The sequence below is a fragment of the Babylonia areolata genome, chromosome 29, assembly GCF_041734735.1.
Source record: "Babylonia areolata isolate BAREFJ2019XMU chromosome 29, ASM4173473v1, whole genome shotgun sequence".
In the NCBI taxonomy this organism is placed as follows: domain Eukaryota; kingdom Metazoa; phylum Mollusca; class Gastropoda; order Neogastropoda; family Buccinidae; genus Babylonia; species Babylonia areolata.
In genome coordinates this window covers 38033725-38054466 of record NC_134904.1, presented here as the reverse complement: position 1 = coordinate 38054466, position 20742 = coordinate 38033725, and the positions used below count along the sequence as shown (strand labels likewise).

The 20742-nt window shown below is 42.3% G+C and overlaps 1 protein-coding gene across 1 annotated transcript; it reads left to right on the top strand.

The window, feature by feature from the left end:
* The first annotated feature begins 601 nt into the window (after positions 1–601).
* Positions 602–18933, top strand: LOC143274959 (phosphatidylinositol 4,5-bisphosphate 5-phosphatase A-like). The gene is made up of 12 exons (XM_076578974.1): positions 602–731; positions 2640–2744; positions 4226–4313; positions 5868–5984; positions 6612–6719; positions 8533–8600; positions 10490–10601; positions 11094–11203; positions 12731–12893; positions 13957–14094; positions 16875–17057; positions 18839–18933. The coding sequence occupies exons 1-12, from the start codon at positions 688–690 to the stop codon at positions 18845–18847; spliced, it is 1245 nt and encodes a 414-aa protein (XP_076435089.1). The 5' UTR covers positions 602–687; the 3' UTR covers positions 18848–18933.
* Positions 18934–20742: the final 1809 nt, after the last annotated feature.

Below are 20742 nucleotides of genomic sequence, written 5' to 3'. Positions count from 1 at the left end.
TCAGTGTTTCTGGTTTAACCCTTTGACTTCTGCTGACAAGCAGGCTTAATTGTCACAGATAGCTTTAACCTCACTGATAAGACAACGCTTACAGGTCAGGATGTCAGTCACCATTATTTGTTTGAAATTCTTCCTCTTGGGATTGGTTTACTTTTTGGTCAACAAAACCAAAGACACAACATTGATATTGTATGTACACTAAAACTGAAAGTAGTGATTTCTACACTTGATGTAATTCAGGCCACTCTGATCTCATTTCACCAGGTCACAACAGTCAAGGGGTTAAAAGGTAACTTATGAAACCACGGCAGTGCTTTGATATTGAACAGACATTGGAAAATGTTTGTGTGTGCTAACTTGTGTGAAATATATTACTTGTGTTAGTTTTAATACTCAAACTCTTTGCATAAATATATGCCATTTAATACATAAATTGGTGAAACTTTGTTATTTAATGATAATTATATTTGGTTTTCTTGCTATTTCTTACTGATTTTTTTTTTTTTTTTTTTCCATGAACATTGAAGCAGCAGACAACTTGAAGTGGAGACCAGAGTGCAGCGGAGATACAGGGATCAGTCATCTGAGTGTTTTACCACTATGTCGTCTGAGCGTGATTACTCATTGCGGTCATCACCGTCCAGTCCTGTGGACTTAGATTATCAAACAGCCGTAGATTCTGGCTTGATGATCTCCGGCAGCAAGCAAGAAAAAGAAGATAAAGGAGTCAGGTACCAAACTGTCTTTTAATGTCAAACTTTGCATAATAAGAACAGTTAGTGATTAGATATGATTACAAACATGCATTATGTTAAATGATATAAATTGTATATTTTTTTCACATGTTGATACTTATAATGTGTTAAATATATGTGTGTGTGTGTGTGTGGATGAATATGTGTGTGTTGTGTAATGGTGTGTGTGTATGTGCTATCTCTCTCTCAGTCTGTGTGTGTGTGTGTGTGTGTGTGTGTGTTTCTCTCTTTCTGTTTGTCTGTCTGACTATCTGTCTGTCTGTCTGTCTCTCTCTCTCTCTTTCTGGGTTGTTGTTTTTTTTAAGTATTTCTCTTAAGTTCTAGATCTGAATGCAAAAACAAAAACAAAAACAAAAAACAAAAAAAATTCTTGCTCACTCTTTTATCTTCAGAAAATGAAATTTAAAATTCATTCATTCTATCAGTGGCACACAAAGATGATTATGGTATTAGACTGTAGCTGTATGCTGTTGTGATGAGAAAAAACACAATGCAATGCGTCAGAAATCAACACAATGCAGCACTACACATTGCGATGCAATATGATATGACACAATGACAATGTGACCCAAATTAGTCTATGATACTATACAATACAAAAACATGATGCTGCAGATTTTTTACATTGCAGTTCAATTTAACACATTGCAATACAGTGCAATACAATATGATACAAAAACCTTTGGTACAAGTTAGGGCACAATGATTAAAGTGTTTGGCTGTGTGTGACAGTATTGTATGTTGACATGGAATGCTGGCAGTGAAATACAGTAAAACACAATTATTAAACTAAAGTGTTTGTCTCTGTTTGACAGCTTTGCAGACTGTGTATGTGAATGTTGACAGTATAGTACAGTGTTTTCCAACACAGCGATTTAAATGTTCCACTGTGTGTGACAGCATTGCAGACTGTATATTTTAACATGGACAGTAAAGTGCAGTGTAAGGCAGTGATTAAAGCATTTATCTGTGTGTGACAGCATGGTAATATGTTATAACATGGACAGTAAAGTACACTGTAACACAATGATTAAATCAACATGCTACACTGTTCTGAACTGAAATCATCTTCAGTGTTGACGATCTTCAGCAGTCCATTGCTAATGTATGACTTTTTCAACTCCTTGTTAAACAGTCCAGTTGGTTCGCTGTTATAGTTGTTAGTTTTTCATTAGAAATATGTAAAATTGTTATGATTTTTTGTTTATTTTTTAAACAAAACTTAAATCAATAATTCACACACACACACACACACACACACACACACACACACACACACACACACACACACACTCACACACTTTCACTTACTCGTATGCATACACAGTAATCCCCCCCCCCCCTCCCTCCTCCCACTCAATTTTTTTCCTTCCCTCGTCTAATATCACTTACAGTGAAAAGACGTTAAACTAAAGAACGAACATTAAAGCGTTTGGCTGAGTGTGACAGTATTGCAGACTGTGTGTTTTAACATGGACAGTAAAGCACAGTGTAACACAATGATTTAAGTTTTTCACTGCCTGTGACAGCATTGCAGACTGTATTATATATATTTTAATATGGATAGTAAGTAAAGAACAGTGTAACGCAGTGATTTAAGCATTTCACTGCTTGTGATGTCATTGAAAGTGTATATTTTAACACGATAGTAAGTAAAGAACAGTGTAGCATGTTGATTTAAGCGTTTCACTGCGTGTGGCGGCATTGAAACTGTATGTATTTTAACATAGATAGTAAGAACAGTGTAACACAGCAATTTAAGCGTTTCACTGCGTGTGGCAGCATTGAAACTGTATATATATATTTTTTTTTAACATGGATAGTAAGTAAAGAACAGTGTAAAATGGTGATTTAAGCATTTCCATGTGTGTGACGGCATTGCAGACTGTGCATGTTGACATGGAACGTGGGAGGGAAGAAGCCACCAGCACAAATGGAGGACGCTCTGCGTCTCACCCAGGCACCTTTGCCTGACTTGTTTGGCATTGGGTGAGTATTTTGTATTTTGTATTTGTATTTCTTTTTATCACAACAGATTTCTCTGTGTGAAATTTGGGCTGCTCTCCCCATGCTTGTTCATGCATGAAGTTTTATTTGTTTTTCCTATCAAAGTGGATTTTTCTACAGAATTTTGCCAGGAACAACCCTTTTGTTGCCTTGGGTTCTTTTACGTGCGCTAAGTGCATGCTGCACACGGGACCTCGGTTTATTGTCTCATCCGAATGACTAGCGCCCAGACCACCACACAACGTCGAGTGGAAGGGGAGAAAATATCGGCGGCTGAACCGTGATTCGAACCAGCGCGCTCAGATTCTCTCACTTCCTAGGCGGACGCGTTACCTCTAGGCCATCACTCCACATCTGTAGTATGTTTCACAAGTGACAAGTATGTTTTTTTAATCACCAAAGAAGCATTTTTTGAAAATAATTCCAGGGAAATAGAGGTAATTAGAAAAAAAATTAATTAAATTGGCCTTGTGTGAAACATTTCAAACGATATTAACCCATAGATATTAAACAGATATTGGGAAATGTTTTTTGTGCGTAAGCGCTAACGAAGGTAGTAGGAAAATAATGGTTTCACAGTAACCAGTTATGGGGTTGATTAGAAAAGAACAAGTTAATTGATAGTGTTTGATCACATTTGAAAGTGAGCTCATTGTGATAGCAGTGAAGATAAGAATAATGATGATAATAATGGATAATTCTTGTTCAGCGCAATTCATCAATAATTGTATCCAGGCTCAGCACGCTGGAGGATGTAAAACAAAACTATTTCTCTGGATGTACAGCCTTGTAATATAACTTGCGCACTTCAAACCAGGAGCATATATGTGTTCCCCCTGGTCAGTGTTCCCCTCGGTCTATGTTCCCCATATTCTCCCAGGTCTTTGTTCCCCAGGCCTATGTTCCCTCAGGTCTATGTTCCCCCAGGTCAGTGTTCCCACAACAAAATTTTTGGAAGGTCTGTATTCTCCCAGGTTCATGTTCCACCAAGCCTACGTTTGTTTGAATTAATGATACATACACTTTGGGTGCTGGTCAGTGGATATCAATGGTCAGTGGACAGAAGATGTCAGTAGTGCTCAGTGCTTAGCTGTGGGGAGTGGTCAGTGGTGGTCAGTGGCCAAAACCTGTGAAAAAGTAAGATAGTACTTATAATATGGAAAGATGTTAACACAGTGCAAACTGCTTATTTTGGGGCAGTGGTCAGTGCTGGTCAAATTAGGCCAAGAAGTCTTAGTTTTGCATAACAAACAAAATGAATAGAATCTAGAAAGATTCCCCAAGCTAAACCTACAGGTATTTTTGTCAACAAACTGAATGCAAACCAGAGAAAAGTCAGAATATTTCGATGACAAGTTATCTCATCATTGTGGCAGCGAAGCGTACATGCTTGTGATGACAAGTTATCTCGTCATATAGGCAGCCTAGGGATTAAAAACCAGTGCCTCACTTTTATGTTGCAGCTTACAAGAAGTAAGCCCAAAGCCTTCGGACAGCAAGGAGTGGGTGGACATGTTTACTTGGACACTGGCAGATTATGACTTTGTCAGGGTAAGTAAAGCTCAGAGAGAGTGAAGTTCAGTTCTTCTTCTTCTTCTTCTGCGTTCGTGGGCTGCAACTCCCACGTTCACTCATATGCACACGAGTGGGTTTTTACGTGTATGACCGTTTTTACCCCGCCATGTAGGCAGCCATACTCCATTTTCGGGGGTGTGCATGCTGGGTTTGTTCTTGTTTCCATAACCCACCGAACGCTGACATGGATTACGGGATCTTTAACGTGCGTATTTGATCTTCTGCTTGCATATACACACGAAGGGGGTTCAGACACTAGCAGGTCTGCACATATGTTGACCTGGGAGATAGTAAAAATCCCCACCCTTTACCCACCAGGCGCCGTCACCGTGATTCGAACCCTGGACCCTCAGATTGACAGTCCAACGCTTTAACCACTCGGCTATTGCGCCTGTCAAAGTTCAGTTCACTTCAGTTGCTCAAGGAGGCGTCACTGCATTCGGACAAGTCCATCTATATATATATATGCTACGTCACATCTGCTAAACAGATGCCTGACCAGCAGCGTACTGTGTAAGTGTTGCTCAAGGAGGCGTCACTGCGTTCGGACAAGTCCATATATGCCACACCACATCTGCTAGGCAGATGCCTGCCTGGCCAGCAGCGTAACCCAACTCACCGCTTAGTCAGGCCTTGATGGAAAACAAAGGGAAATGGAGTAAAATATGAATATTAAAGTAAGTAGGTAGATAAATTGTTTAATTATTGAATTGATGAAATGGAACGTAAAAATAAAATAAATTAAATTAAAAAAAATAGAGAGAGAAACTCAAGATATGTATGTAGATATTTTTGTATTTGTATTTGTATTTTTTTTAATAACAACAGATTTCTCTGTGTGAAATTCAGGTTACTCTCCCCAGGGAGAGCGCGTCGCTACACTACAGCGCCACCCTTTTTTTTTTGTATTTTTTCCTGTGTGCATTTTCTTTTTTAATTTGTTTTTCCTATTGAAGTGGATTTTGCTACAGAATTTTGCCAGGAACAACCCTTTTGTTGCCATAGGTTCTTTTATGTGCACTAAGTACATGCTGCACACGGGACCCCGAATGATTAGCGTCAAGACCGCCACTCAAAGGTCTAGTGGAGGGGGAGAAAATATCGGCGGCTGAGCCATCAGCGGGCTCAGATTCTCTTGCTTCCTAGGCAGACGTGTTACCTCTAGGCCGTCACTCCATATGAAAAATATGATTATATCTTTATCAGAATGAAACCAGACTTTGTTCCGTTTCCAGGAGGAAGGTGGCAGAATGGTTAAGACACTTATCTGCCAGTACGAAAGTATGGTCCTGTGGTGACAGAATTCTGTAGAGAAAAATCCACTTTGATCTATGATAGATAGATAGATGGATGGATAGATAGATAGATAGATAGATGAATGAATGAATAATGTATGGTCCTGTGGTGACAGAATTCTGCAGAGAAAATCCACTTTGATCTATGATAGATAGATAGATAGATAGATAGATAGATAGATAAATGAATGAATGAATAAATAAAGAAATAAGTATTAATGATTATGTGCTGCAGGTGAAGTACAGGCAGCAGCTAGGGGTGATAACTCTGGTGTTCGTGCTGCGCCCCCTCCTCCCCTACTGCACCAGCTTCGAGTCCGAGATCACCAAGACAGGCATGGGCGGCTGGTGGGTGAGTGTCGGAGACGTGGGGAGGCGATGCGAGGGAAGAGGAGAGAGAATGTGTGTGTGTGTGTGTGTGTGTGTGTGTGTGTGTGCATGTATGTGTGTGTCACTGTGTTTTTGTGTGCGCATGCCTGCATGCGTGTTTGCGTGCATGCATGTATGCATCACTGTCTTTGTTTGTGTGTGTGTTTGTGTGTGTGTGCTTGTGTGTGTGTGTGTTTGTGTGTGTGTGTGTGCATGCGTGTGTGTGTACGTGTGTGTTTGTGTGTCTGTGTGCATGTATGTGTGTGTCACTGTGTTTTTGTGTGCGCATGCCTGCATGCGTGTTTGCGTGCATGTATGTATGCATCACTGTCTTTGTTCGTGTGTGTGTGTGTGTGCATGCATGCATGTGTGTGTGAATGTTTTTTTATGTGCTTTGTGTCTGATTGACGTGTTATGTAAAGAAGCTTTGAGAGTTTTGAAAATGCTATATAAATGTACTTCTTATAATTATTATTGTTAGTCTTATTATTGTTGTTGTTGTGAAGTGGGGGAGTGTTTATGGTGATGCATATGCATTTCTTTTGTGTCTGAAAGAATGTACATTATATCCGTGTGTGTGTGTGTGTGTGTGTGTGTACATGGTTACCAGGGCAACAAAGGCGGAGTCAGTATAAGGCTGGATATTTTAGGCATCAACCTCATCATCGTCAACTGTCATCTGGCCGCCCATCAAGAGCATGTGGCTGAACGAATTGAGGTGAGTATCGGGGTGAAGAACGGTGTGTGCAAGACGGCTCGTCTTTTCACTGTTAGCCGCGCAAAATTTGGTCAAGCAGAGCAAACCGATAGGCCTAGTTTGCATCAGTTTGACATGGTAAATATATGTAACACCAAACATGGACTATAATACAAACTCCTCCTGTTGGGAGGAAGATAGGGTGGGGTAGAGAGGGGGTATGGAGATTGATTGGGTAGGAGCTAGGTAGACGGGTCGTACTTAGATGGAGACAGGCAGTGATTAAAAGGTGAAAAAAAAAAGAGTGGTGTATGTATGCATGTGTGTTTGTGTCAACGAATGTTACACAATGGTTTTGTGTACAGAGTGTGTTGTGTGTGAGAAAGCATGTGTGTGTCTGAAAATGCAAGAGAAGGACAGAACTTTTATGATTATTTTGTTTGTGTTTATGTGTGTGTGTGTGTGTGTGTAGGTTTGAATGAACTTTGTTTTGTGTTGTTTTGGTGTGGAGTGTGTGTGTGTGTGTGTGTGTGTGTGTGTGTGTGCAAGAGTGTGATAAAGCATGTGTGTGCTTGTGTATACATGCAAGAGAAGGAAGGGTTTCTTATAATTCTTTTGTCTATATGCATGTTTGCGTGTTGGTGCGATTGAACTTGGTTTTGTGTTTTGATGTGGAGTGAGTGTGTGTGTGTGTGAGTGAGCAAGTGAGTGAGTGAGAGAGAGAGCGAGAGAGAGAGAGAGCACATGTGTGCCTGTATGCATGCAAAAGAAGGAAAGATTCCTTTTGATTATTACGTTTATGCGTCTGTCTTTCCTCTCATGTGCGTGTGTGTGTGTGTGTGTGTGTGTGCACATGCATGTTTTTATATATTGATCTGTTCTTTAAATCCAGTTCCATTTAGTTGTTACTTTGCTTTTGAAGCACTGTTTTGAGAGTTGTAAGAGTTGCATGATGTATTGGCTGATTTCCTTCCAGTCTTGTTTTTCAGTGCTAGGGCCTTGTGCATATAGAGTCAATTTCAGTTTCAGTTTCTCGAGGAGGCATCACTGCGTTCAGACAAATCCATACACGCTACATCACATCTGCTGGGCAGGCGCCTCACATAACGCGCTGGTCAGGCTTTGAGTGCATGTATACGTATTTGTGCACCCATCAGAGTGGATTTCTTACACGGAATTTTGCCAGAGGGCAACACGTATTTTACCAGAAGTTCTTTTTCAGCACGCCAAAAAGAGTGTGCTGCACACAGGACTTGGTCTATCATCTCATCCAAATGACTTGAGACTCAGCTGGATTTCCCAGTCCTTCTTCTTCTTCTTCTTCTGCGTTCATGGGCTTCAACTCCCACGTTCACTCGTATATACGCGAGTGGGCTTTTTACGTGTATGACCGTTTTTACCCCGCCATGTAGGCAGCCATACACCGCTTTCGGGGGTGTGCATGCTGGGTATGTTTTTGTTTCCATAACCCACCGAACGCTGACATGGATTACAGGATCTTTAACGTGCGTATTTGATCTTATTTGATCTTATGCTTGCGTATACACACGAAGGGGGTTCAGGCACTGGCAGGTCTGCACATTTGTTGACCTGGGAGATCGTAAAAATCTCCACCCTTTACCCACCAGGCGCCGTCACCGTGATTCGAACCCGGGACCCTCAGATCGAAAGTCCAACGCTTTAACCATTCGGCTATGGCGTCCGTCGATTTCCCAGTCCAACTTGGAAGAAAGGGCCAGACCTGGATTAGAACCCAGACGCCTCACGGACACTGTATTTGCAGTCATAAGTGTCTTAACTCAGTGGAGTCAGTGAGTTGTGTGACTGTGGGCAGGACTATGACAGTATACTGGATGACCAGAAGTTCAAGGACCCTGATGTGGAGAACATTCTGGACCACGAGTAAGTCACCCGCACGCATGAACACACGTACCCACGCGTTTTTTGCACATTCACACATGCATGTACATACATATGAACACATGCATACACAGACACATAGTTACATACGCATGTTCACACATGTTTACACATGATCACCTACATATATGTATACATAAACGCACGTGTGCACATGCTTATTCATACATACAGGCACACACTCTCGCTGTCTATCATATACGCACACGCACTCACTCACACACGCACACGCACATGCACATGCACATACGCAACACACGCATAATGTATCTGATGATGATGCGTGATTTATGCGAATGATGATGATGGTTGTGTTATTTTACATTCTGTATGTACAGTACACATAAAAATGCAGTTGGGTCACTTGTTTTTCCGTTGCAATGGCAATTTTTACAGCTTAGTCTTTTGTGAAAGATAAAAACTCTCGAACTAGGAGGCAAGACTGCACTAATTCAATGGGAGCTAGTCGGCCTTTGGGCACCATGCCATCGCCAGCTGTCCTAAAGCCCTCTTGGCCAAAAGATTGGGGGTGTGGACACTGTCTGCTACATTCAAAACCTAGCCCAGCCAGCCAGTCAGTACAGCAGATGCCCTCTCTGCTGTTCTGATGGTCATAGTCTGGCATGACTGACTGCCTTACTGCCTGGCTGTTGCAATAGCCAAGTGGTCAAAGCGTTGCACTTTCAATCTGAGGGTACCAGGTTCGAATCTGGGTCATGGCACCAATCTCCCAGGTCAACATATGTGCAGACTTGCTTGTGCCTGAACCCCCCTTCTTGTGTATACGCACGGCAGAACATCAGATACACACCTTAAAGATCCTGAAATCAATTTTAGTGTTTGGTGGGTCACGGAAAGAAGAATATGGCCAGCATGCACACCCCCGAAAACAGAGTGTGGCTGCCTACATGGCGGGGTAAATGAATGAAACAGTCATTCACCTAAAGTGCTACATATCTGTATGACTATGAGTGTGTATGTGTGCATAACTGAAACCTGATTAACTCACTCAGTACGGCCAGTCCTCTCTTCTCCTCTACACAGACCCCTCAGATGTCCAGTGGGTGTCTGAATGACCCAACCTTTAGCTTCCGTCGTCAGAATTGTGGTAGTCTTTGTCAACATTACCTCTTCAGTATAAGAGCCTTCCGCTTGCAATATTTTGATGGTGGTAATTGGGGTGAAACGCTGTTAACGTCGTCTCTTTCGCCGTTCGTATGGAGAGAGTTAAATGAGACAGGAAACGAATGATGAGCGCCCAGTGGCAGCTGTCAGTCAGTTCTGCCGCCCAGGTAGGCAGAACCTGTGGTGGAAATGACACCAGGTTTGTAAAGTGCTTAGAGCTTGGTCTCCAACCGAGGAGAGGCGCTATATTTGTATTTGTATTTGTATTTGTATTTCTTTTTATCACAACAGATTTCTCTGTGTGAAATTCAGGCTGCTCTCCCCGGGGAGAGCGCGTCGCTACACTACAACGCCACCCTTTTTCTTTTCTTTTTTTCCTGCATGCAGTTTTTTATTTGTTTTTCCTATCGATGTGGATTTTTCTGCAGAATTTTGCCAGGAACAACCCTTTTGTTGCCGTGGGTTCTTTTACGTGCGCTAAGTGCATGCTGCACACGGGACCTCGGTTTATCATCTCATCCGAATGACTAGCGTCCAGACCACCACTCAAGGTCTAGTGGAGGGGGAGAAAATATCGGCGGCTGAACCGTGATTCGAACCAGCGCGCTCAGATTCTCTCACTTCCTAGGCGGACTCATTACCTCTAGGCCATCACTCCACTCGCACATATGTTGACCAAAATACAGAGATGTGTGATTTAGCGGATTGATGATGATATGTGACTGCTCCGATCTGCGTGTTCACAGCTACGTGTTCTGGATGGGGGACTTGAACTTCAGGATAGACAACATGTCTCGGGGAGAGGTGGAGAGAGCCATCTCGTCCGGAGGGCTCAGGAAATTGCTGGAAAATGATCAGGTAGTGCTTTTGTGTGTGTGTGTGTGTGCGCACGTTTAGAGTTGATTTCATCAAGATTTTGCACCTTATAAATATTAGTAGTAGTAGTAGTAGTATTTTTATGTGTTTATCTTTTTCTTTTTTTCTCAAGGCCTGACTAAGTGCGTTGGGTTACGCTGCTGGTCAGGCATCTGCTTGGCAGATGTGGTGTAGCGTTCTCTCTCAATTCAATTCAATTCAAACTACTTTATTATCTGCTTCAACCAAAACCAGAAAATGTTCTTTAGGCTCACTTAAAATAAAATAAAATGCCCGTCAGCAAAAAATCAAAGAAACTGCTGACACACCCTTCACTTATCACCATGCACTCTCTCTCTCTCTCCCTCTCTGTCTCTCTCTCCCTCTCTCTCTCTTCCTCCCTCCCTCCCTCTCTCTCCCACTCTCTCTCTCTCTCTCCCATTTCTTTGATTCTTACACTTCTTGTTTTGTTTTTGTTTTTTTTTACTTTTGCAGTTGAACCGATGTCGCGAAGAGAAACTGATCTTTGAGGACTTTGAAGAGATGGAGATAAAGTTTCCCCCTACCTACAAGTTTGATCCAGGCACTGACACTTATGATACAAGGTTGGTGGGTCTCTCTCTATATATATAGTAATAATGATGATAATGATAAAATGCAGGCTTATATAGCGCAGTACCCCCATCTCATATGGGGCTCACTACGCTTTACAGTAAGGTATACACATGTTTGTAATTTCGTTGGGATTTTTTTTTTTTTTTTTTTTTTTTTTCGTTTGTGAGTGTGGGTGTGTACTGTGGGGTGAATTTTGTGTGTATATATAGTGTTGGGTGAATTGTGTGTGTGCTGTGGGGTGAATTGTATGTGTGTGTGTATACTGTTGGGTGAATTTGTGTGTGTTTGTGTACTGTGGGGTGAATTGTGTGCATGTGTACTACTGGGTGGATTTGTTTGTGTGTGTGTACTGTGGGGGTGAATTGTGTGTGTGTGCTATGGGGTGATTTGTGTATGTGTGTATACTGTTGAGTCAGTTGCATGTGTGTGTACTGTTGGGTGAATTGTAGGTGTGTATACTATTGAGTCAATTGTAGGTGTGTGTACTGTGGGGTGAATTGTATGTGTGTATACTGTTGAGTCAGTTGCATGTGTGTGTACTGTTGGGTGAATTGTACGTGTGTGTACTGTTGAGTCAATTGCATGTGTGTGTACTGTTGGGTGAATTGCATGTGTGTACACTGTTGAGTCAATTGCATGTGTGTGTACTGTGGGGTGAATTGTAGGTGTGTGTACTGTTGAGTCAATTGCATGTGTGTGTACTGTGGGGTGAATTGTAGGTGTGTGTATACTGTTGAGTCAATTGCATGTGTGTGTACTGTTGGGTGAATTGTAGGTGTGTGTACTGTTGAGTCAGTTGCATGTGTGTGTACAGTGGTGTGAATTGTAGGTGTGTGTACTGTTGGGTGAATTGTAGGTGTGTGTATACTGTTGAGTCAATTGCATGTGTGTGTACTGTGGGGTGAATTGTAGGTGTGTGTATACTGTTGAGTCAATTGCATGTGTGTGTACTGTTGGGTGAATTGTAGGTGTGTGTACTGTTGAGTCAGTTGCATGTGTGTGTACAGTGGTGTGAATTGTAGGTGTGTGTCCTGTGGGGTGAATTGCATGTATGTGTATTCTCTTGGGTGAATTATGTGTGTGTGTGGGGGGGGGGGGGGGGAATTGTGCATTTGTTGCGTGCTTGACTGTTGATTGATACATTATAACATTGTTTTAATTACACATACTTAACCGTGACCCACTAGAGCAGATTCCAGCAGGGGTCTGACATTCCTGTCCTGTGCAAACTACTATCCGCCTATGCGGAGAAAACGAAAGTAGCTCCAGCCGATAACCTCCCAGAAGTAGGTAACCTCCCCTTTGTCCAGCTGGCTAGCGCCCTCTTTTTCCGGCAGCCATTATGGCTCCTGTTCCTGCGCTCTCCATACGGCGAAGTTTTTTTTCGTATTTTCTGTCTGTCTGTCAATCCTCTGGCGTTCTTGTCTTTTGTCAAATTTTGTTTTCAACCAGGTCACATAATCATATAGCCCGATTGGGGAAATTTCCTTTTTTCACCATGTCTCCTTTCTCATCAGTTCAAAGCAGCGCATTCCTGCCTGGTGCGATCGGGTCCTGTGGCACTATGAGAACACCGACTACGATGGCTTCCAGCTCCGTGTGGACCCTATAGAGTACACCTCCCACCCCAAGTACCGCCTCAGTGATCACAAGCCTGTGACTGGCATGTTCTTCTTCACGGTCAGTGTGTGTGTGTGGATACGTGTGGGTGTGGGGGGGGTGTGTATGTGTGTGTGTGTGTGTATGTGCGTCGGGGAAAAAAAGTAAGAAACACGTATGTGAGCAGGAGTAAGAGAGAGAGAGAGAGATGCATAAGGATGTGTGTGTGTGTAAGGGAGGAAAAGTGAGAAACGCGTATGTGAGCAGTAGTAAGAGAGAGAGGGCTGTGAGTGTGTGTGTGTGTGTGCGTGTGTGTGTAGGGGAGGAAAAGTGAGAAATGCGTACGCAAGCAGTAGTAAGAGAGAGATGTGTGTGTGTGCATGTGTGTGTGTGTAGGGGAGAAAAAGTGAGAAATGTGTATGCAAGGAGTAAGAGAGATGTGTAACGACGTAATGTAAAAATGAGGGGAACAGAAGAATGAAAGAACACCATAAGCAACATTATATTTTGGTGTCGCATTGTTTTAGCTTAGAAATGTGATGCATGTTTATCTGTATATGTCTGCAATTGTGTGTGTGAGGGTAGGTATGGTGGGTTGTGATCACGTGTATAGGTGTGTGTGTGTGTGTGTATGTGTATGCTTGGATGTTGTGATGTATTTTGTTGTTGCTTTTTTCTCTGTCCTGGAATTATCAGATTCTGTGGCCAGGATCTTAGTATTTTTAGTGTGTATGTTGTGAGTGATATCATGTGAGTGATACCAGTTTTTTTTATGATATTGTTTTTAATTGAGTGTGAATCTTAAACAGTTTGTGTTTGTTTTTGGTTTTTGGATTTATCTTATTCATGTCACAAGCATTTTTAGAACTTAAGATGTGCTTATAGCTGCAGGGCAAGCACTGTATAAATCCTTAGAAGCAGTAGTAGTAGTAGTAGTAATAGCAGAAGTAGTATTGATTATTGTTGTTATTGTTATCATTATTGTCATTAATTAAAAAGAATACATTTACTATTTTTATTATTACTATTATCATTTGTTTGTTGTTTTTTGTTGTTTGAATTTTGTTATCATTATTATTTTAAATTCAGGTAAGAAAGTGAGAGGAGTGTTGTGGTTGATTTTTTTTTTCCATATGATGAACAGGTGTTCCCCAAGCCGCCTATGAACCCGGTACAGTTCGAGACCCAGAAGAACTGGCGTAGGGACCGCTCGACCACCGTGCGGTACTGCGTCAACAAACACAGTAAGACCTCCGACTCGGACTGGATCGGCCTCTACAAGGTGAGGGGTTAATAATGAGCATCATCACAGTAGAGCAGTAAATAGATATTAAAAATAAGATTTATTTTTTAACTCACTCAGTACGGCCAGTCCTCTCTTCTCCTCTACACAGACCCCTCGGATGTCCAGTGGGTGTCTGAATGACCCAACCTTTAGCTTCCATCGTCAGAATTGTGGTATTCTTTGTCAGCATTCACCCCTTCAGTATAAGAGCCTTCCGCTTGCAATATTTTGATGATGGTAACTGGGGTGAAACGCTGTTAACGTCGTCTCTTTCGCCGTTCGTATGGAGAGAGTTAAATAGGGCTCAGACTGGGTCGGCCTCTACAAGGTAAGGGGCTGATAATGAACATCACCACACTACAGCACTAAAAACTAAATAAATAAAACTCAGACTGGATCAGCCTCTACAAAGTGGGTCTGATAACAAACATCATCACACCAGAGCTATGGGGGGGAAAAAAATCAAAAACACACACACAAAAAAACTCTGACTCGACTGGATTGGCCTATACAAGGTTACGGGCTAATAATAAACGTCATCACACTACAGCAGTAAAAACAAATATAAATTTAAAAAAAAAAAAAGACTTGGACTGGATCGGCCTATGTATGTGTGGGGAGGGGTGGGTCTGATACTGAGTTTCAGTAGCTTCAGTAGCTCTAGGAGGCGTCACTGCGTTCGGACAAATCCATATATGCTACACCACATCTGCCAAGCAGATGCCTGACCAGCTGAAAGCTGATACTGAACATTACACACTACAGCAGTAAAAAACCAAAAAAATGTAAAAAAATAAAAAAATAAAAAAACAGTCTGAGACAGGATCAGTCTCTACAAGTTCAGGCTGACAGTGATCATCATCACACTAGAGCAATATAAAAAAAATAACAAAAAAATTATTCAGATTTTTTATTTTTCTATCTTGGACTGGAACTGGAATGGCCTGTACAATGTCAGGGGCTGATAACGAACATCGTCACTGTAGAGCAATAAAAAAACAGATAAATAAATTAAATTCCAACTAGGGACTGGATCACCCTCAGCAATGTTGGGTGAACATCATCAGGCTAGAGCAGTTTCAGTTTCAGTTTCAGTATAGCTCAAGGAGGCGTCACTGCGTTCGGACAAATCCATATATGCTACACCACATCTGCCAAGTACAAGGCTGACCAGCAGAGCGTAACCCAACACGCTTAGTCAGGCCTTGAGAAAAAAAAAAGGTGAATAAATAATAGATAAGCGTACATAAATAAGTAAATAATAAATAATAATTATAATATAAAAAAGGTGGTAGTAGTAGTAGTAATAATAATAAATGAATAAATAAATAAATAAAAATTATTACAAAATGCAAGAGCAGTAAAAAGAAATATGAAAATATACAATAATTTTTTTTTAAACTCAGACTCGGACTGTATCAGCCACAACAAGGTGATGGGCTGATACCAAACATCATCACACTAGAGCAAGAAAAAAAAATGATAATGAAAATTAAGAAAGAAAAAGAAAATCTTCGACTCAGACTGAATCAGCCCATACAAGGTGGTGGTCTGATACTGAACATCATCATACTACAACAATAAAAATATATTTAAGAAATAAGATTTGAAAAAAAGCCAGTCTCGGACTGGATCAGCCACTACAAGGTGATGGGCTGATACCAAACACCATCGAAGGGTCGGACATCGAAGAGGTGGATGATGACGAAGAAGAAAGTGAATTAAGTGCCAAAAGCGAGCATGGGTATGGTGATTTGGGGTGAAAAATTGGCATTATTTTCTACATGATGGCAAAACTGTAAAAATAAGATTTTTTTTTTTTTTTTTTTTTATGTAATAGCCCAACACGTAATAAACCAGTTGTGAAAGTTTCATTTTCTTACTCTTTATTTTGTATTTTTTGTAAAAATTTTTCCAAACCCTTACAATTTTCTGCGGGGAAAATCAAGGGAGAAAACGTGCTGTTTCAATTGAGTTTTAATTTTCAAATGGCATTCTTATACAGCTTGTTCTGTTTTTGCACTTATACGGTATTCTTAAAAGGCTCGTTCTTTGTCAGAATTCCTTTTCAGCTCCTCTTTGACCCCCAAAAGGGGTGTTGCCCCTTTACCCCACTTGGGCCAGGGTGGTGGCCCCTGGACCACTGCCTTGTTCAGAGGATTAGACCCTGGGGTCAGGTCAGGTCATTAGATCTGCTACTGGTAACCTGTAATCCAGTACAACCTGTTCAGGGTCGGGTTGCCAGCGATTAAACCGGCACTCCCACCGCTCCCTTCCAGGACTGGTGAGGCGGGTGGCTAGACACCCTTATGGAATTAAAAACGAGATCCATAAAAGGGCGTCGGCTCAGGAGAGCCACCGACGGCCATCTAGCTCCACCGTGCTGCGTGCATCCCACACGCAGTTGGCCCCCGGGGTGTGTCTACCCACGCATGCGAAGTCTGGATCCGGCAGAATCTGCAGAAGAAACCTATCGGTTCAACGGAGAGGAAGGCGGTTACAGCAACGCACTGTGGAGTGCAGAGAGCAAGATGAGACACCGAAAGGATATCTTGGTCATCCACTGCATCCGTGCTCATCCTCCAGTCGTCTCAACTTAGTCTTGCCACTGGAAATTGGTGGACCCCGACGTTGCGCAACTCCTCTTCACTTTAAACAAACTCATCGCGCAAGTCATCAGTCATCCTTAATGACCTTTCATCCACCACCACCAGACCCAGGGGTGTTGTGATGCCTGTAACGCACTGCCTGTGTGTCTTTGTGTTCCCCCACCGCAGGCTGACTTCCACCAGTTTGACAAGTATGTGTCCTACACGTGGGCCCAGCAAGGGGCGGAGAACAACCGACAGGGGGTCAGCGTGACTTTCTCCTCCCGCTCCCTGACCGTCAAGCCAGGCCTCTACTGTCTGTGCTACCTCACGCGCAGGTACTCCCTCATGGGCATCAGCAACAATTTTGTGGTGAGAAGATTTTTTTTTTTTATTATTAAGATGAAATCAAGTAAAATAAGATTTAGAAAAAAAAAAATTGATGTCTATTGATAAAGTATTTCCAGAGAAAATGACAGTGTTCAAGTTTACCATGGACACACACACACACACACACACACACACACACAAACACTGGGTTATTACATAGACACTTTGTTTACACAAGTGAGTCAAAAATGAAAATTGAAGGTGGGTAGGTACTTCTGTTCTGGCTATGCTGTTTTTGTTTTCTTTCATTGTACTTGGAATGTGTACAAACATTTTCATGCAGATATTTTCAGTAGTTCTTGAGAGAAATATAAAAAAAAATTTGTCAAAAATGACACAGTTATCCACTTTAAATGATTACAGTTTGGGTATCAACCATTAATGACTTATGTCTGAGATAGTAGTACGCATCCACCATTTATTTTATCCAGTTGTTCCTATATTACTTGTTTCTGTAAAATGCATACAAAAAAAAAAAAAAGAATTGGGGGTTGGGTGAAGGGGTACTGGCCATTGGTGACACCATCAAAATATAAATTCTACACAGGGGTAGGTCCTTCTTTCCTTGTGCAATGAAAAATAAGAAAATATGCACTACTGGAACACCATTGAAGTGACTCGGCAGCTGTGCACAGTCTCCTCTGGTGAGTGGTCTCACGGTGACCTGATTTTTTTGTTTTTGTGCATTTTGTATTTCGTTTTATCACAACAGATTTCTCTGTGTGAAATTCGGGCTGCTCTCCCCAGGGAGAGCGCATCGCTATACTACAGCGCCACCCTTTTTTTTTTGTTGTATTTTTTCTTGCGTGCAGTTTTATTTTTGTTTTTCCTACCAAAGTGGATTTTTCTACAGAATTTTGCCAGGAACAACCCTTTTGTTGCCGTGGGTTCTTTTATGTGCGCTAAGTGCATGCTGCACACGGGACCTCGGTTTATCGTCTCATCCAAATGACTAGCGTCCAGACCACCACTCAAGGTCTAGTGGAGGGGGAGAAAATTTCGGGGGCTGTGCCGTGATTCGAACCAGCGCATGACAGGTGCAATAGCCGAGTGGTTAAAGCGTTGGACTGTCAATCTGAGGGTCCCGGGTTCGAATCACAGTGATGGCGCCTGGTGGGTAAAAGGTGGAGATTTTTACGATCTCCAAGGTCAACATATGTGCAGACCTGCTAGTGCCTGAACCCCCTTCGTGTGTATATGCAAGCAGAAGATCAAATACGCACGTTAAAGATCCTGTAATCCATGTCAGCGTTCGGTGGGTTATGGAAACAAGAACATACCCAGCATGCACACCCCCGAAAACGGAGTATGGCTGCCTACATTGCTGGGTAAAAACGGTCATACACGTAAAAGCCCACTCGTGTGCATACGAGTGAACGCAGAAGAAGAACCAGCGCGCTCAGATTCTCTCGCTTCCTAGGCGGACGCGTTACCACATCCAGGTGGTGGTGTTCTCCAACACCACCAGTGTCTGCTCACTTTGGATATATGAAGAGTGCGAAAGGGAGAGAGTGTGTGTGTGTGTGGAGGGGGGTTTTGGGGGGGGGGGGGGTGGGGGTGGAGTTGGGGTTGAGAAAGAGTGGTCGTGAATGATTTATGTAACTTGTAATATTTTTTTCTTTCATGTAAAGCACCCTTAGCTCTTAGAGAGAAAGGGCGCTGTATAAATGCACATTATTATTATTATTATTAGAATAAAATAAGATAATAATGAAAAGAAGACGAAGAATCTAATCCTGTACTGCACCTTTCCGATGTTGCAGATTATATGATGGAGCCGGAAGTGCATGACATCGACAGAGCAGGGTCTGTGATGAAGCAGCAACGCATTTTCTGGGGGCACATGTTTTATTACAGCAGTCAAGGTAGACAGCCTTGGTTTATGCGCCCCCAAGGCCACCACCCCACCCCAACCCCTCCACCCCCACCCTCCCCTTTTCTGCCTTCGCACAACATGACTTCAGAGAGAGCAGTCACTGATTTCTTGTCGTCTAAAAGGTCAGACAGGAACGGAAAAAAATAGTAAGAAAAGCATAGTTCAATCCGTTGATTTGTTTAGGGTTTGTTGTTGGCAAAGTAAATCCATGGGTTGTTGTAGGGGTAGGATTGTTTGGGGATTGGTGTTGGCAAAGTAAATCTATGGATTGTTGTAGGATTGAGATTGTTTGGTATTGGCAAAGTAAGTCCGTAGATTGTTGAAGGGGGAAGATTGTTTGGTGTTGGCAAAGTAAGTCCATGAATTGTTGAAGGGGGAAGATTGTTTGGTGTTGGCAAAGTAAGTCCATGGATTGTTGTAGGGGTAGGATTGTTTGGTGTTGGCAAAGTAAGTCCATGGATTGCTGTAGGGGTAGGATCAGTTGGGGTTTGTTGTTGGCAAAGTAAGTCCATGGATTGTTGTAGGGGTAGGATTGTTTGTGGATTGGTGTTGGCAAAGTAAATCCACAGATTGTTGAAGGGGGAAGATTGTTTGGGGATTGGTGTTGGCAAAGTAAGTCCATGGATTGTTGAAGAGGTAGGATCAGTTGGGGTTTATTGTTGGCAAAGTAAGTCCATGGATTGTTGTAGGGGAAGATTGTTTGGCGTTGGCAAAGTAAGTCCATGGATTGTGTTGGCAAAGTAAGTCCATGGATTGTTGTAGGGGTAGGATTGCTTGGTGTTGGCAAAGTAAGTCCATGGATTGTTGTAGGGATAGGATTGTTTGGTGTTGGCAAAGTAAGTCCATGGATTGTGTTGGCAAAGTAAGTCCATGGATTGTTGTAGGGGTAGGATTGCTTGGTGTTGGCAAAATAAGTCCATGGATTGTTGAAAGGGGAAGATTGTTTGTTGTTGGCAAAGTAAGTCCATGGATTGTTGTAGGGGTGGGATCAGTTGGGGTTTGTTGTTGGCAAAGTAAGTCCATGGATTGTTGTAGGGGTAGGATTGTTTGGTGTTGGCAAAGTAAGTCCATGGATTGTTGTAGGGGTAGGATTGTTTGTGGATTGGTGTTGGCAAAGTAAGTCCATGGATTGTTGAAGGGGGAAGATTGTTTGGTGTTGGCAAAGTGAGTCCATGGATTGTTGTAGGGGTAGGATTGTTTGGTGTTGGCAAAGTAAGTCCATGGATTGTTGTAGGGGTGGGATTGCTTGGTGTTGGCAAAGTAAGTCCATGGATTGTTGAAGGGGGAAGATTGTTTGGTGTTGGCAAAGTAAGTCCATGGATTGTTGTAGGGGTGGGATTGTTTGGTGTTGGCAAAGTAAATCCATGGATTGTTGTAGGGGTAGGATTGTTTGGTGTTGGCAAAGTAAGTCCATGGATTGTTGAAGGGGGAAGATTGTTTGGTGTTGGCAAAGTGAGTCCATGGATTGTTGTAGGGGTAGGATTGTTTGGTGTTGGCAAAGTAAGTCCATGGATTGTTGTAGGGGTGGGATTGCTTGGTGTTGGCAAAGTAAGTCCATGGATTGTTGAAGGGGGAAGATTGTTTGGTGTTGGCAAAGTAAGTCCATGGATTGTTGTAGGGGTGGGATTGTTTGGTGTTGGCAAAGTAAATCCATGGATTGTTGTAGGGGTAGGATTGTTTGGTGTTGGCAAAGTAAGTCCATGGATTGTTGAAGGGGGAAGATTGTTTGGTGTTGGCAAAGTGAGTCCATGGATTGTTGTAGGGGTAGGATTGTTTGGTGTTGGCAAAGTA

What these genes read in the sequence shown, in the direction of transcription:
- LOC143274959 (XM_076578974.1), top strand. Translation starts at nt 688, where the DNA reads ATGATCTCCGGCAGCAAGCAAGAAAAAGAAGATAAAGGAGTCAG. An exon ending in CTGGCATGTTCTTCTTCACG is followed by an intron (nt 12,894 to 13,956) that starts GTCAGTGTGTGT and finishes TATGATGAACAG; the next exon opens with GTGTTCCCCAAGCCGCCTAT. An exon ending in ACTGGATCGGCCTCTACAAG is followed by an intron (nt 14,095 to 16,874) that starts GTGAGGGGTTAA and finishes CCCCCACCGCAG; the next exon opens with GCTGACTTCCACCAGTTTGA.